A 15,300-nucleotide genomic window follows, 5' to 3' on the forward strand; every position below is an offset into this window, starting at 1 on the left:
AAAATACAGCTGATAGTTGATAGCCTGTCCTAAATTTAGAACAATTATTAAATGAAATTTTCGATTTCCATTTTAAGTAACAGTTTATTTCATAAATTATAATTGTAGACATGATAAGCATTGGGACTGAACACATTTAATAACTTCTTCCTTGAAGGCACTTTCTGATTCGACAGAAAATATTTATATTTTATTTACAAAAATTGCCATAATATTTACAATCTAATGGGCGGGATCATGTCTGCATCTGAACGCTGCCCCTTACCTATTCTAATTATTGAAACTTGCACAGTTTTTCCATCATGCGGTAGTAGCAGTAACGAGCATCGTATTCCATGTCATACCAGAAATTCACGGCAATACATTTATGGCTTTGCCGAACATGATGATACCAAAGGCTTGGCAAATATAATATGTCCCCCGAGTTCACGCGAATTTCAAAAACATTAGCTTTTTCATAGTTGGGAAATTTTTCAATCTCTGGATTAAGAGGATCTATGCTAACCCATTCAGTTTCAAGAGCTGCATCGTCTGTAAATGATAAAAGAATATTATTTCGGTTCAGAATATCAAAGTAAAGTTACCTTCAATTACTGGCTCGATATACATTTCGCCGTTAGAAGATGTCTTATAAATCCCTGTCGGATATTTTTTGCGTGGAACGAAGCACATGTCTACCGGTGGAATCAAAATAAAGTCCTTGTATCCAGATATGACGCAATATATATTTTCATATGGGTCTTTGTGCACTAGAATTGTTCAAACTATTAAAATAAATCAATCCCCCTCAGCCAGAAGGCATTCTTATCTCTCTCAAGAACACATACTTGATGATACAGCGCGCTGATCACCCATCCAAAAATTCACTGCATCAGGATTCTTATTGAAAGCCTCACGCGCAAAAATCAACGTATCGCCGTCAATATCATTAAATAGCTCCATAAAGTCTTCAGTAAGATTGGAGTTTTGTTTTTGAATGTAATGAACAGGCCTAAGTGATATACGAATAACAGATTACAAACTTTTAACAGAATTGAAAAATGAAAAAGGACTAACCCTTCGACATCTAAAGTGTCCAAAAATTCAGTCATCAGCATCTGTTTCTCTTCAGGAAGTACAAAATAATCTTCACCATCCTTTGATGCTATCCCATCAGCATACCCATTCGGTGTTACGGCCACTGTCACCTCCTTGTCCGAAAATAGAGATCTGCGGTACTAACCACTATAAATCTTTGTCAATTTATTTAAAATGAGATTTTAAAGGAGGGATATTTTTACTAAATTTTCGACAATATAAATAATTCTTATAAGCAATTCATCGTCTCCATCAAAAGAAAACATTTTCAGCGATTGACTTCAAATTTCCATACTACCAAATACCAGTCACTCCTGAAAGTATCGCGAAAGCGGCTGTAACGACGCCGTTCGGCTTTTACGTTCGGCTTTTACGAATACCTCGGCATGCCGCCTGGACTACGTAGCACTACAACAACATTCCAAAGATTTATGGACATTTTTCGACGTCTCCCGTATGTTTGCTGCTATCACGATGATGTTCTCATTGCGTCCAAAAGTTATCACCTTCAGCATCTCAAGACAGTCCTTCAAATTCTCAGAGATCACAAACTGTATATCAATTGCCGAAATCGCAGCTTGCTCAAGATGAAATAACTTACTTAGGTTACCACATCAATCAACATGACTGCAAACCAGCCGATCATCTCATTAAGACCATTGTTTTTTTCCCAAGCCTACAACAGTTGAACAGCTGAGACGTTTTCTCGATCTTATTAATTATTACAGACCGTGCCTTTCAAATGCGCCAGCCGTTCAAGCGCCGATCAACGAGTTGTTAAAAGGCTCAAAAAAAGAAGAAGGACAAAGCAACAATTACATGGACTCCACAGGCAGAGCAAGCTTTTCAAGCAGTGAAGCCACCATCATCTCAGCTTCGCAAGCAACCTTGTCACCGAAAGAACCTCTTTCACTTGTCACTGACGCCTCTGATTCGACCGTAGGATCAGTATTGGAGCAATTAGAGGACATCGTTTGGAAATCAGTAACGTTTTTCTCAAAAAGGTTGGCACCATCAAAAAAATACTATTCCATTTACGATCAAGAGCTCCTCGCAGTTTATAGTGTTATCAAATTCTTCGCGCATCTTCTGGAAGCACGAGAAATCTCAGTAAAAACGGATCATCGTCCGCCTACTTTCGCTTTTGCCCAGCGACTTGACAAAGCATCACCACTTGTCGACAAGTGTCGACAGCTTAACTATTGGGCGCAGTTCAATCTTCGGTTCACACATATCCAAGCTCAAGAAAATTCTGAGGCAGACGCGGTCTCTCGCATCTCAGCAATCACAATGGCAACCATCTTAAATGCTACGACCATCCAGGAGGCGCAATCCACCTCCAACACCACTCTTCAGCCCGGGACTACACTTAAGCTACAGCCACTGGTCATCGATGGATGCAATTTTGGACCGGGCACATCTACCCCTTCCTGCCAGAAGCTCTGAGGAAGCAAGCCTTCGATGTCGTACATGGCCGTTCGCATCCTAGTGGCAGGACCACTTCGCGCGCGCTACGCGAAAAATTTGTCTAACCCAGCATACGCAAGGATGCCTTGCAATGAACCCGCGAATGCATCGATTGCCAACGAACGAAGATTGCCAGACGCACGCAATACGGCACAAACAGCCGCATGGAATGGACTCACCTGCTCTTTGCTATAAACATAAGCGCGTGGCGAGTCGACTTGGCAGTGAATTGGTGCCGCCAATTCCAATATGACGAGGCAGGTTCATGCGCTCCACGGCAAAGTTTGGATGATCCATTCGGAATTTCGACATAGTAGACGCTGCTGGACGTTTTCTAGATCTGTTTTCGTCTACGGCAATATTCCGAACGCATAAGCCAGTTAAGGAATAGCGAATACATTGAGCGTGCTTACTTTATTCTTCCCCGAGAGAGTCGATTTCAGCACCAGCTCCACACCTCAAAGGAATTCGGACAGCAGACCATCCTTTAAATCACCAACTTGAGCATGGGTTCCTTGCAGAATTCCTAAGGATCTGTAGAAGCCTGTCTCGGTCAAAGCTTCGCTGTGGAGGTCACCAATGCAATGTCCGGCATGCGTCTCGTGATGACCTTTGCAGACAGCTTGGATTCGACATTTATCTAATCCAAATTCTATCCGAATATTACGACTGAACACTTCTACTATTCGCAACAGGCTCCTAAGGTGGCTGCCAGTACCAGCATACAGCTTGATGTCCTCTAAGTATATCGAGTGTTTCAGCTCGCACTTAGCACGTAGGCCATATTTGATTGCAAAGCCATACCCTCTAGCAGCATTCAGTGCCATACAAAGCCAGGGAAGACTCAACGCCGCTCCGTATATGGATAAGCTCCCTCAGATGAACGCACTGACATTGTCGCCAAAAACTTTATTAGTTTTGGGATCAATGCGTCACAGACGTAGTACATCGATTAGCCAGGAATGCGGAACGCTATCGAAAGTCTTGGCACAGTCAATATAGCAACTAAAGAAGTTTTTTTGGCCTCTAGTTGCTTGTCATACACTACCGAGTCGATAATAAATTGCTTTTTGCAAACCCTTGACCCAACTCGGCTGCCTCGGAGAGAATGTTATTGATCTCGAGGTGCGCATTGACCCTTTCACTAATAATGGACATTATGAATTTGTAGAGAGTTTCTAAGCAAGTAGCCAGTCTTTAACCCGCGGGGTCCTGAACCGTGTCCTTTTTAGGAGCAAGGGAGGTAATTTCCGCAGTGAGGAAGGTTAGAAATTTCTCCTGATTTATGCTGTGTGCCAACAGACTGTGTATACTGGTAAATTTTTTATACCAGAAATTTTGCACCCAATCCAGACCAGGGCATTTCAAGTTCTTCGAGTTCTTTATAGCTCGTCGAACTTCTTCTTCGATAACATCCGCAAAATTCGTGCCAAGTGTAGTGGAATGGCGGGTGCCTTCGGCGGTGATCCACTCCGCCTGTTCAGCATGCTAGGCGTGTAACCCCTAAAGTCCACCCCAATATTCTCTCGCTGCCGTCACCGAAAACTGTACTGTCTGGCCGCTCTGTTGGGATTCGTTGAGTGACCTGACCTGACCTGACTTCACCGGTTCCTCGCGTAAGTTGCATTCTGAACACGTCTGGAGTGACTTTCGCCATACCATCGCAACCAGCTGCACACCACAGAAAGTTTTTGCTTTAGTGTATCCAAAATTGCAACTGCAGGTGTCTCACTGGGGATGGCATAATTTCAGTAAACCCTCTGCACTTTATTTATCACCCGTCTGCTGGCATTTCTACAGCTCAATCTAGCGTCCTGCCCTAGTGAGCCCCACCGACATTCCAGACGAATTTTCCATGGTGGACCTCTTCGGTCACTCAACCAATAACGCGAAAGTGAATCTTCTGATCGTGCAATCTGACAGCCGTAACTGCACCACAATATCCATCCATCCAATCTAGAATTCTCGGAGTTTGTGGAAATGCATAGAGCCTGGGAATACCTGGTCTATGCAAAAAATCCATTTCCGAGAATTCTATATACGGTCTTTGGAATTCGTCCCGAATCTCAGCAGAGACTTGAGCTGGACAGTGGAGAAGAGTGCTTCGGCGAGTACTGAAACTGTTGCCTGTTGATGTCGCCGCCTCTACCCCCGTTGACTCTTGGTCATCAGTTTCCGCGATGACCTCAAGTCGAACACGACCCCTGATGATGGCCGGGATTGTGTCGCGGCGAGTAAAAAAACGGTACTGTTCTGCAACTCGCTGCACAGTCACGTGCACGAATTGCGGGAAACCCCCAACGAATCCTTGGGGAAACAAGGGGTGGTAAGATGTTGTACCTGCCGCCGTTATTTGGTAGTAGGAGCGGATGATGAAGAGGTTCACTTGGACTGAGGATCCGCTGCTTACCTGGAGCAATGTTCCTGGTCGTCGTGGCGCCTAGACGTCGAACCGCCCCACAAGTAGCGGTTTTGACGCTGTACTGTCCATTACGGGAGCCTGACCCAGTCACTAAGTCAGACGACTCCCGCAAGGGATAACCTTACTTCAAGTTTCTCTTTCTTTCTTTATCCCTAACTGCCAGGTGTGATGATAGCTTCCTCATTGAGTAATCTCCAAGACTGAAAAATTTTTGCACTTTCCTCACCTACCCTCTGAGACGCTGGAGTGGCGTACAGCCATTCAGACTGAAGCTATCAATCCCTCCTCCTGGCATAACCCTCAGTAAGTTATAGTTATTAAACCCCCTAACACAATTCCCATGGGAGCCACGGCTTGGGACCGGCAACGGCGGAGTTTTTCTCGTTATAATTTGTTAACAATTGCAAAGGCGTCGTCTACTTATCATACATGTCTGTTCGCTTTTCCATATGTCCATAAAATCCGCGGAAATAAAGAGAAAGCGGAAGTGTTTTTAAAAAAATCCCATGAACGTCGAAAAATTGTCATTCATTTAAACCTTTGTTATTCATCATCATCAACGGCGCAACAACTGGTATCCGGTCTAGGTCTGCCTTAATAAACAACTCCAGACATCCCGGTTTTGCGCCGAGATCCACCAATTCGATATCCCTAAGAGCTATCTGGCGTCCTGACCTATACATCGCTCCATCTCAGGCAGGGTCTGCCTCGTCTTCTTTTTCTACCATAGACATTGCCCTTATAGACTTTCCGGGCTGGGTCATCCTCATCCATATGGATTAAGTGACCCGCCCACCATAACCTATTGAGCCGGATTTTATCCACAACCTGTCGGTCATGATATCGCTCATAGATTTCCTCGTTATGTAGGATACAGAATCGTCAATCCTCATGTAGGGGGCCATAAATTCTTCAGAGGATTCTTCTCTCGAAGAGTTAGCAATTCTTCTTGCTAAGAACCCAAGTATGGGATGGTGACGTCGGCGCGGAGAGCGTAGAGGACTGTCCACTTTTCTCTATAAAAGAGTTGGAACATGCAGTCCTCTCTATGAAAAATAAGAAGGCGCCAGGACCCGATGGTATTCCAGCAGAGGTATCCAAACTGGTATTCCAACACGGTCCAAACCTACTACTCGGCGCATTCAACGCTTGCCTGAAAGAGGGCATTTTCCCTGCTCGTTGGAAGGTTGCGAGGCTTGCGCTGATCCATAAAGGGAAAGGCGCCCCCGCCCCACTGTGTATGCTTGACACTGCTGGGAAAGTGCACGAAGAGCTCATCAGAAGTAGACTCGCTGAAGCGATACGCGCTGCCGCAGATTTATCTCCCCGGCAGTTTGGTTTTAGAGCAGGGAAATCGACAATTGATGCTATCATGCAAGTCGTGGACCCCGTTCGACGAGCAAAAGCACATAGCCGCCGAACTTGACGGGTGTGCTCCTCGTAACACTTGACGTCAGAAACGCCTTTAATTCCGTAAGATGGAAAGACATTCGAGGCACACTAGACAATACTTTCAACGTGCCTAACTATCTCTTACGGATTTTAAGGGACTATCTGAGGAACCGCTCCCTGCTCTATGAAACACTAGAGGGTCAAAGGTGGATGGAGGTCACGTCGGGAGTAGCACAGGGATCAATCCTAGGACCGGACCTCTGGAACGCTACTATGACAGTCTGCTTAAACTCGACATGCTAGAAGAGTCGCGCCTGGTCGGCTATGCAGATGATGTCGCAGCGCTTGTTGCTGGACGCACTGTCGAACAGGCGCAAAGCAGACTCGGCATATTGATGCGACGGGTAAGCGGATGGATGACTACTCCTGGTTTCAACCTTGCACTGGAAAAAACCGAAGTAGTCATCCTGACTAAAAAGAGAATTCCGACCCTGCGTCCCATATCGTTCGGCGAGTCGATAATCGAGTCAAAATCAGCGGTAAAGTACCTCGGGTTGACTCTTGATTCAAAGATGATGAGCTTTTCTGAGCAAATCAAAGCAGCAGCGAACAAGGCTGTGGCTGGAATTTCGGCGTTAAGTAGGCTAATGGCAAACATTGGGGGTCCTACGTCTAATAGGCGACGTCTCCTGATGAGTTCAACGCAGCCTGTCCTGTTCTACGGCGCAGAGGTATGGGCTGGCGCTCTTAACAAGGAGGTATATCGTAAACGCCTCGCGCAAGTACAGAGACGGGGAGCTTTACGGGTGGCGTCTGCGTACCGCACTGTCTCTGAACCGGCCGTGATGGTGATCGCTGGAGTGATCCCAGTTGCCCTTCTTGCTAAGGAGCGTCAGGCCATATACAAGCGCAAGGGAGATGAGCCAAGGGGGGTGGTTGCTCGCGAAGAACGGCAACACACTCTAGACGAGTGGCAGCTCTCTTGGCAAAATGAAACTAGAGGCAGATGGTCTGCGCGGCTCATCGCCAACTTAGGTGCGTGGCTGAATCGGAAGCATGGTGAGACTGACTATTTCCTTACCCAATTTTTAAGTGGGCATGGAAGTTTTCAGTCTTACCTGCACAAGATTGGAAAGGCGCGTTCTCCGGATTGTGTGTTTTGCAATGGAGTTGTGGACGACGCCCACCACACTTTTTTTCTTGTGGAAGGTGGGATGGGGTTCGTCAGCAGCTTAATTTAAACACAAGGGATCTCTCTCCAGACAACATTGTTGAGGAGATGCTGAGGACTGCTGACAGGTGGAACCGTGTTGCCCATTACGTTCGGGCCCTTCTCATTGCTAAGAAGATAGAACTCGACCGGTGGAGGAGCCGGGTGGCAGGGGGTTCCTTGAACTGACAGTTCCCTTCCTCCTCTCCCCTCCCGTTGGTGAAAGGAATTCCCTGATTTGAAGGCTCCCCAAGGCGGGAGAGTTCGGGGATTAGCCCGAAGTAATGTGACAAATGGTTCCAGGCTAGCTCTCTGACGATGGGGAGGTGTTTAGTTGGTAGTCCGACGACGTACCGAATCGGGAGTCCAACACTGTGTGCGTAAATGCATTCACCTACCCTACCCCAGAAAAAAAAAGAACCCAAGTCTCCGAGGAATACATAAGGACTGACAAGATCATAATCTTGTATAGTAAGAGCTTTGACCCTATGGTGAGTCGTTTCGAGCGAAACCGTTTTTGTAAGTTGAAATAGGCTCTGTTGGCAGTCATCGTCGACCCTAGGCAGGAGAAATTTTTAACCATCTCAAAGTTGTAGTCTCTTCATTGTTTTCGTTTGACCAGTGGAATTCGATTTTCTCGTTCTTTGGTTTTTGGGGCTGACGTTGCCACCATGTACTTCGTCTTGCCTTCATTAATGTGCAGCCGATTTCCGCCTGCTCAATCCGGATGAAGGCAAACTGTATATCTCGGGTTGTTCTTACCATGATGTCAATATCGTCAGCGCAGGCCAGTAGTTGGATGGACTTGAAGAGGATGGTGCCTCTCGCATTTACGTCTGCATCGGAAATCACTTTCTTTAGTGCCAGGTTAAATAGGACGCATGATAGGCCATCCCCTTGTCTTGAGAATGATCCTGCTGCTTTTACCTGGTACCACACATTGGTCAGGTTCAGCCTAGTCAGACTTATTAATATCATCGCTGATTTGCCTGGAGTGAAGACTCTTTGGTATGGGCCAATGATGTTCTGGGCGCATGGGGCTATCCAGCCTAGCAAGATAGCGGAGAAAATCTTATAGATGGCACTTAGTTATTGTATTGCAGAAATATCTTTCGCAGATTAGGGCTACCACTGCACTCTACACGCTATAAAAGATACCTTAGAATCGCTCTCTCCATATTCACATGTTATCATGGTACCATTTATGCTCCAAATTTCATATTTCAACATCCGGATATTTCCGACGAAGTCTAGTTCTACTAAAAAAAATTCCATCTACACCACTTTCCTCCTTACCTAAAATACTTCGAATTCCACTTAAGAACGGCTGGCCAATGTAGGGTGCAACCCCGGATGACCACTGGCATATTCTTCCCAACATAGTCACGTGCGAAATCCAACGCAGACGGTACTTCCAACAATTCAGGAATTCGGCTTCCCAAGTACAACTCTAAAAATAAAAATAATAAATAATACCTTGTACTTTCGAATGCTTTTTGGTTCCAAGCTATAAATAGAATATCTTCTGCAGAAAATTGTTTACTTCGAATTTAACTTGAGTTTTTACCTCTCGCTTCCGTTGATAATGTATCAAAAGCTTCCTCCAAATCAATTTTTGTTACTTCACTCATAATTTCGTTATTACACTCCAGAAACAGGAAATCCTTAGAAGATGCAATGCTCCCGGAAAAGATACAGCAGCAGCAGCAACAGATACAGAACGTTGACAGACGGACGGCACGTTTGGCTACATACACTGTAAAATCAATTCACATTAGGGGTGAGCAAAATACAGAATTACCGTCCAAGATTTACATGCTATATCGGAATCTAGTACTTCCCTTGATGTGCAACATCTGACTTGAGACTTCAAATGCAGGATGTAAACATTTTTCGGCAAATAAAGTTGTTTGGGTGCAACAATGAGTAGAGTCAACATGTTATTAACGGAAATTGCTCTGAGTTTGTTGGGGAATACGTTTTATAACATAGACGGGAAGCCGGTTAACGATCTCGCGAGCCTCTATAAGCTTGACGAAAATGAACAGAACGTGGATCCCAACAAGAAGGACTTAAGGGAAGTGCTTGGCATCTACAGCCATGAAAAACCGACCAAATCCACGCAACAGAAGATAAGCGAAAGTGACGATGATGTGATCCCGGTAGAGACTCCACCGAATATCATAATTCTTGACGACGATGAAGACGAAGACGACTACGACACTGGAAGTAGCGAATTTGCCTCAAGTCAAAAAGATGAGAAAGGAACTCCAAATCATCCACCTGCCTTGCTTAAGCTTGAAATATCCACTGTCTCCGCCGATCAAACTGTAACCATCGACTCTGATGAGGAAATGGAAGAATCCACAACAAGTCCCCAGTATTTATCGGAAGATCTCATCGAGCGACTTAATTACTTCGACAACGAAGTTAAGCTGGAATACGAGAAAATACTGAAAAACTCAGAACAACAGAAGACTGACTACTTGGCCACCAATCGCCACCTCCTGACCATCCTAAAACTTACGGAGCAGGACTTGTTGGAAAGATTTCACATGCACCAGCACCAACAATTGTACAATGAAATGAATACTTTGATGCAGTTTATTCGCATTGTGAAAAGTAATGATCCTAAAAATCATGAAGTCATTCTTAACGTTGGAAAAGATATTCTCGTTGCAAAGAAACGGATGTTGTAAGTAACTTTGTGGATAGAGTTTAGTTCAATAAATAGAATTACGGATTTGGTTAAGAGTTTATATGGAGTTTGATTTTAAATTTATTTAGCAGAAATGTCTTTTTCCTAAGTTCTTCTAAAGCATCACCAATAGAAGTCACCATCATCAGCGGCGCAACAACCGGTATCAGGTCTAGGCCTGCCTTAATAAGGAACTCCAGGCATCCCGGATGTCGATATCGTTAGCATAGGCCAGTAGTCGGGTAGACTTAAAGAGGATCGTACCCCTCGCATTTACTTCAGAATCACGGATTACTTTCTCCAAGGCTAGGTTAAAGAGGACGCATGATAGCGCATCCCCTTGTCGTAGACCGTTGTTGATGTCGAATGGTCTCGAGAGTGATCCTGCTGCTTTGCACATGTCAGGGTCAGCCTGGTCAACCTTATCAATTTCATCGGGATACCGAATTTTCTCATGGCCGTGTACAGTTTTACCCTGGCTATGCTGTCATAGGCGGCCTTAAAGTCGATGAAAAGATTGTGCAACTGATATTCATATTCCATCGGTTTTTCTATCGCTTGCCGTAGACAGAAAATCTGATCTGTTACTGAATTGCGTGGAGTGAAGCTTCTTTGGTTGTTCTGGGTGGATGGGGTTATCTGACCTAGCGAGATAGCAGATAATATCTTATAGATGGTACACAGCAACGTCTTCTACTTTTTCTTCAGTCTTTGTCCCGTTCACAAGCGGGGTCGACTCGTCGTGATCGGCTTCGCCATTTGGCTCTATCGAATGCCTGATCTGGGTGCAATCTCGAGACTTTCAAATCCCCATCCAGCGTATCAAGCCACCGTTGCTTAGGTCTGCCTTTTGGTCGTTTACCATCGACTTCGATGTTCAGACCAATCTTGGCAAGTGAATTCTCGTTTGCACGAATTGCGTGACCATACCATCGAAGACGCCTCTCTCGCAACTTTTTCACGATCGGTGCAACCCCATAACGATCGCGGATATTCTCATTTCGGATGTGATCTAAACGTGTGACGTCACTAGTCCAACGTAGCATCTTTGTCTCCATTACCGCAAGACGCCGTTCATTGTCTTTTATGGTTGGCCAACACTCGGAACCATAGAGAGCGACTGGACGGACGACATTGCGGTAAATTTTAGATTTGAGACGTTCGTTGATATGTCGATCACAAAGAACACCAGTTGTGGAATGCCAATTCATCCAGGTTGCTTTGATGCGTGAAGCAATTTCATAACGCAGTTCTCCATTGGCTGATAGCGTTGACCCGAGGCATTTAAATCACTCAGTTCTGGGCAGATCACTGCCGCTGACAGTGATTGTGCCTGTTTCATGGGAATCGGTCGTCAAAAATTCAGTTTTGTTTAAATTCAATCTGAGACCGTGTTGCATGAGGCGATCATTCTATTTTTGAATAAGTTGCTCGAGATCATTTTTGCTATCAGATGCTAGAAAAACATCATCTGCATAAAGCAGTGTGTAGGGCGCTGGACGTTGGATATCCCGTGTGACGGTGTCCATAACAAGAACAAAGAGGAGTGGTGAGAGGGCGCTTCCTTGATGAACACCAACAGAGACACGAAGCGGTTTTGATACACCCGCCATACTTCGAACTTTACTTTTCGGATCATGGTAGAGCAATTGAACCCAGCGCACGAGTTCTTCTGGCACGAAGTGTTGTCGTAAAGCATACCAGATGAGTTCGTGTGGTACACGGTCAAACGCTTTCTCTAGATCCAGAAAGGCAATGTAAAGAGGGCGATGCTTCTCACGGTGTTTCTCCATGAGTAACCACGCAGCGTGTATTGCGTCAGTAGTTCCGCAGTTCTTGACAAATCCGGCTTGATTCACGGTTATTTCAACGATTTCGCGAATACAGTTGTCAAGAATGCGTTCAAAAATCTTCATGGTATGGGAAAGTAACCGGATCCGACGGTAATTTGAACATTCTGCTGGGCTATCTTTCTTTTTCCATATTGGAACAGTGGTACTTTCTTGCCAGTCAGATGGTGTTCTTATAATAATAATAATCGTTGGCGCAACAATCCATGTTGGATCAGGGCCTTGAAGTGTGTTAGAGCACTTCATTCAAGACCGTAACGGTACACTAGGAGGCAATGTGGTCAGCATTGCGCTCGCCCGAGATTATTACCCTGATTTAACTCAGGTCCTCATTCACAGCTGAGTCGACTGGTATCCGACGTCAAATCACGATACAAATTCCACTGCTACCAGTGAGATTTGAACCTCGACTTTCCGTACGACAGCCTTGTGCTCTAACCACTCAGCTATCCGGATGGTGTTCTTCCTTCCTGAATAACCCGGTTAAAGAATTCACTGAGCCACAGTGTTGGGTCCCAGCTCTTCGCTTTCCACAGCTCAGATGCGATGTCGTCAGGTCCTGTTGCTTTCCTCGATTTCATTTGTTTTATTGCCTCCTCGACTTCAGTTGCGCTGACTGGTGGAACTGCTCCAAATGTCGGCAATGATTGTGGAAGTGGAGGATGAGCAAATTCTTCAGTTGAAATCTGCTCGAAGTATTCTCGCCATCTATCCGTTGCGGCTCGACGGTTAGTAAGCAAAGTACCGTTCTTGTCATTAACGCAACAGAAGTGTTCGATATCCTGTGTGCGTTCATCACGGCTTTTAGCAAGTCGATACAGATCTCTCTCGCCATCCCGAGTGTCCAGTTTGTTGTAAAGATTTTTGAAATGGTTCGCTTGGGTCACAGCGACCGCTTTCTTTGCTTCCCGGTTGGCATTTTTATAAATTTGCCAATTAGCAGGTGTTTTATCGTCGAGAAATTTGTGGTGGAGGCGTTTCTTTTCACGGACCTTCATTTCAACATCAACATTCCAAAGCCAAGTATCTCGGTTGATGTACCGCTTACCCGGCTTGGTGACCCCGAGGATTGCAGAGGCCGCTTTGTGGATCGTGTCTTTCATTTGCTTCCATGATTCTTCCACATTCGTAATGGTTGGCAATCGTATGAGTGAGACCGTTTCTTCTTTCTTCTCACCAAATCGCCACCATTTAATGCGCGGCGGGCCAGTGCGTTCCTCACGCTGTTTTATCGGTGGCTTAATTCGCAGGACGGCAATCAACGGCCGATGTTGAGGTGCGATGGTCTCATAGGGAACGACTTTGCAATCAGTGACAGTGGTAAAATGTTGGCGTCTTATGAGAATATAGTCGACTTGCGTTTTATTGTTCCCACTATAAAATGTGGGAAGATGAGACAATCGTTTGATGAACCATGTATTCATAAGTACAAGGTCATGGGTGTCCGCAAAATCGATTATACGCTCGCCACCTTCATTGCGCGCTCCGAACCCTTTTCCCCCATGGCACCTGTTACCGTCTGCCTTTTCACCCACATGACCATTAAGGTCGCCGGCAATGATTATGTAATCGTCAGCAGGCACGTAACAAGTCTTTTCATCGAGAAGTTGCCAGAAGGCATCTTTCTCGGCATCAGGTCGACCTGTCTGTGGTGCATACGCGGTGAAGAAGTGAATAGTGCGATCAGCAGCTATAATGGTGAGCTTCATCAGCCGATCATCAAATCGTTCGACTTCTTTAATGGCATCACGGAAACCCTCTGAGATGGCAATGCCAACACCATATTGAGTGTGTGGGTTACCAAAATAGAGAAGTTTGTAGCCCTTGTTACCGTGTTCGCGTTCAATGTCGCAGCTTTTGGCACCAGACCATCGGGTTTCTTGCAGAGCACAGATATCAATGCGCCTTTTCCGAAGGGCTCTTGCGAGTTCCTCCGTCTTTCCAGTTAGGGTACCAACATTTAGCGTGCAGACACGTATTTGTTTTGTTCGTTGTGTGCGGACTAACTTGCTTACGTCCTGACGCCGTCCATGCGTCAAGAACCCTTGCCCATTTCTTGACAGGACCGGGGCCCGTACTGCCGCGTCGACTGAGGTGGACGCCCTAGCATTTCTCCGAGGCTTGTGACTTAATCCGATCATCATGTTTGTAACGACATTCTATGCATTTTCTTGATCGACCTGTCGCGGGGCCTGTCACCAAGAGAGATCAGGTAGGATTTAGCATAATAGAATAACTCCAACTATACTCTATTTATCTCTTTCCCTGATCTCAGCATTTTATTTTTGTTTTACTGAGGATAGTACAGAGTACGTTGCCTCAAACCCTCCTCCTTTACCTGGGTTTGGGACCAGCATACTATGTTAATAGCATGGCGGAGTTCTAGGGTACACAGCAACGTGATATCTCTATAATTGCTGAACTGCGTGATATCCGTCGTTGCCAGTCATCAGGCATTGCTTCGCTGCCCCACACCTTGAGCATAAGTTAATGAACCGCTTGATGTAATTGGTCACCTCCATATTTAACCAATTCGACCGTAATTCCATCGGCTCCTGACGTCTTATGATTTTTAAGCCGATAAATTGCACGAACTGTTTCTTCTATACTTGGCTCTGGCAGTATTTGTCCGTCGTCTTCAGTTGGCGGGACTTCCAATTCGCCGATGTTCTGGTTGTTCAGCTGCTCATCAAAGTACTCAGCCCATCGCTCAAATATGCCCATTCTGTCGATGAGCATCGATGTGTGGAAGGCTTCATCCTGCTGACTTGCTGGTAAAACTTGCCCACCTGGTGCTGTTGCTCCCTGTACTTTATGAGTTCACAGACCTGTGTTACATTCATCGCCGAACCAGCCGAATGAGGTTTATATTTCTAAATTTGGCTCACAAGCGCAAAGTGCATAGCAGTTCGCTTATATTTTCACAGCAGGTTTCATGTTTTGGCTGACTGGGAAACCTACTCTGAGTGCATGGTTTACTGGATAGCGACTATAATATATGGTGTAGCCACTCTTCTCCATGAAACCGGTCCCTATTCAACGCATCTTTTGCAGCGCAGTTACATAATCCCTATATTTGGACAGGGTAACGACTAGCTGCTTGGCAGCTCCATCTTTATACAGGAAGCGCATGTTCCATGAGAAAAAGCGCAAACGATTACTCCGGTTGTCCCGTTTTTATGCG

General features: G+C 45.4%; 1 protein-coding gene across 1 annotated transcript; it reads right to left on the bottom strand.

Annotated features, from left to right (window-relative positions):
- Positions 1–64: 64 nt before the first annotated feature.
- On the bottom strand, positions 65–9,295 carry LOC119651580 (bifunctional peptidase and (3S)-lysyl hydroxylase Jmjd7). Its single transcript, XM_038055219.1, has 6 exons — positions 9,136–9,295; positions 8,865–9,018; positions 1,057–1,209; positions 828–991; positions 585–749; positions 65–531 (listed from the first exon to the last, which is right to left on the bottom strand). The coding sequence occupies exons 1-6, from the start codon at positions 9,197–9,199 to the stop codon at positions 275–277; spliced, it is 957 nt and encodes a 318-aa protein (XP_037911147.1). The 5' UTR covers positions 9,200–9,295; the 3' UTR covers positions 65–274.
- Positions 9,296–15,300: the final 6,005 nt, after the last annotated feature.

The sequence above is a fragment of the Hermetia illucens genome, chromosome 3 (genome assembly GCF_905115235.1).
Source record: "Hermetia illucens chromosome 3, iHerIll2.2.curated.20191125, whole genome shotgun sequence".
In the NCBI taxonomy this organism is placed as follows: domain Eukaryota; kingdom Metazoa; phylum Arthropoda; class Insecta; order Diptera; family Stratiomyidae; genus Hermetia; species Hermetia illucens.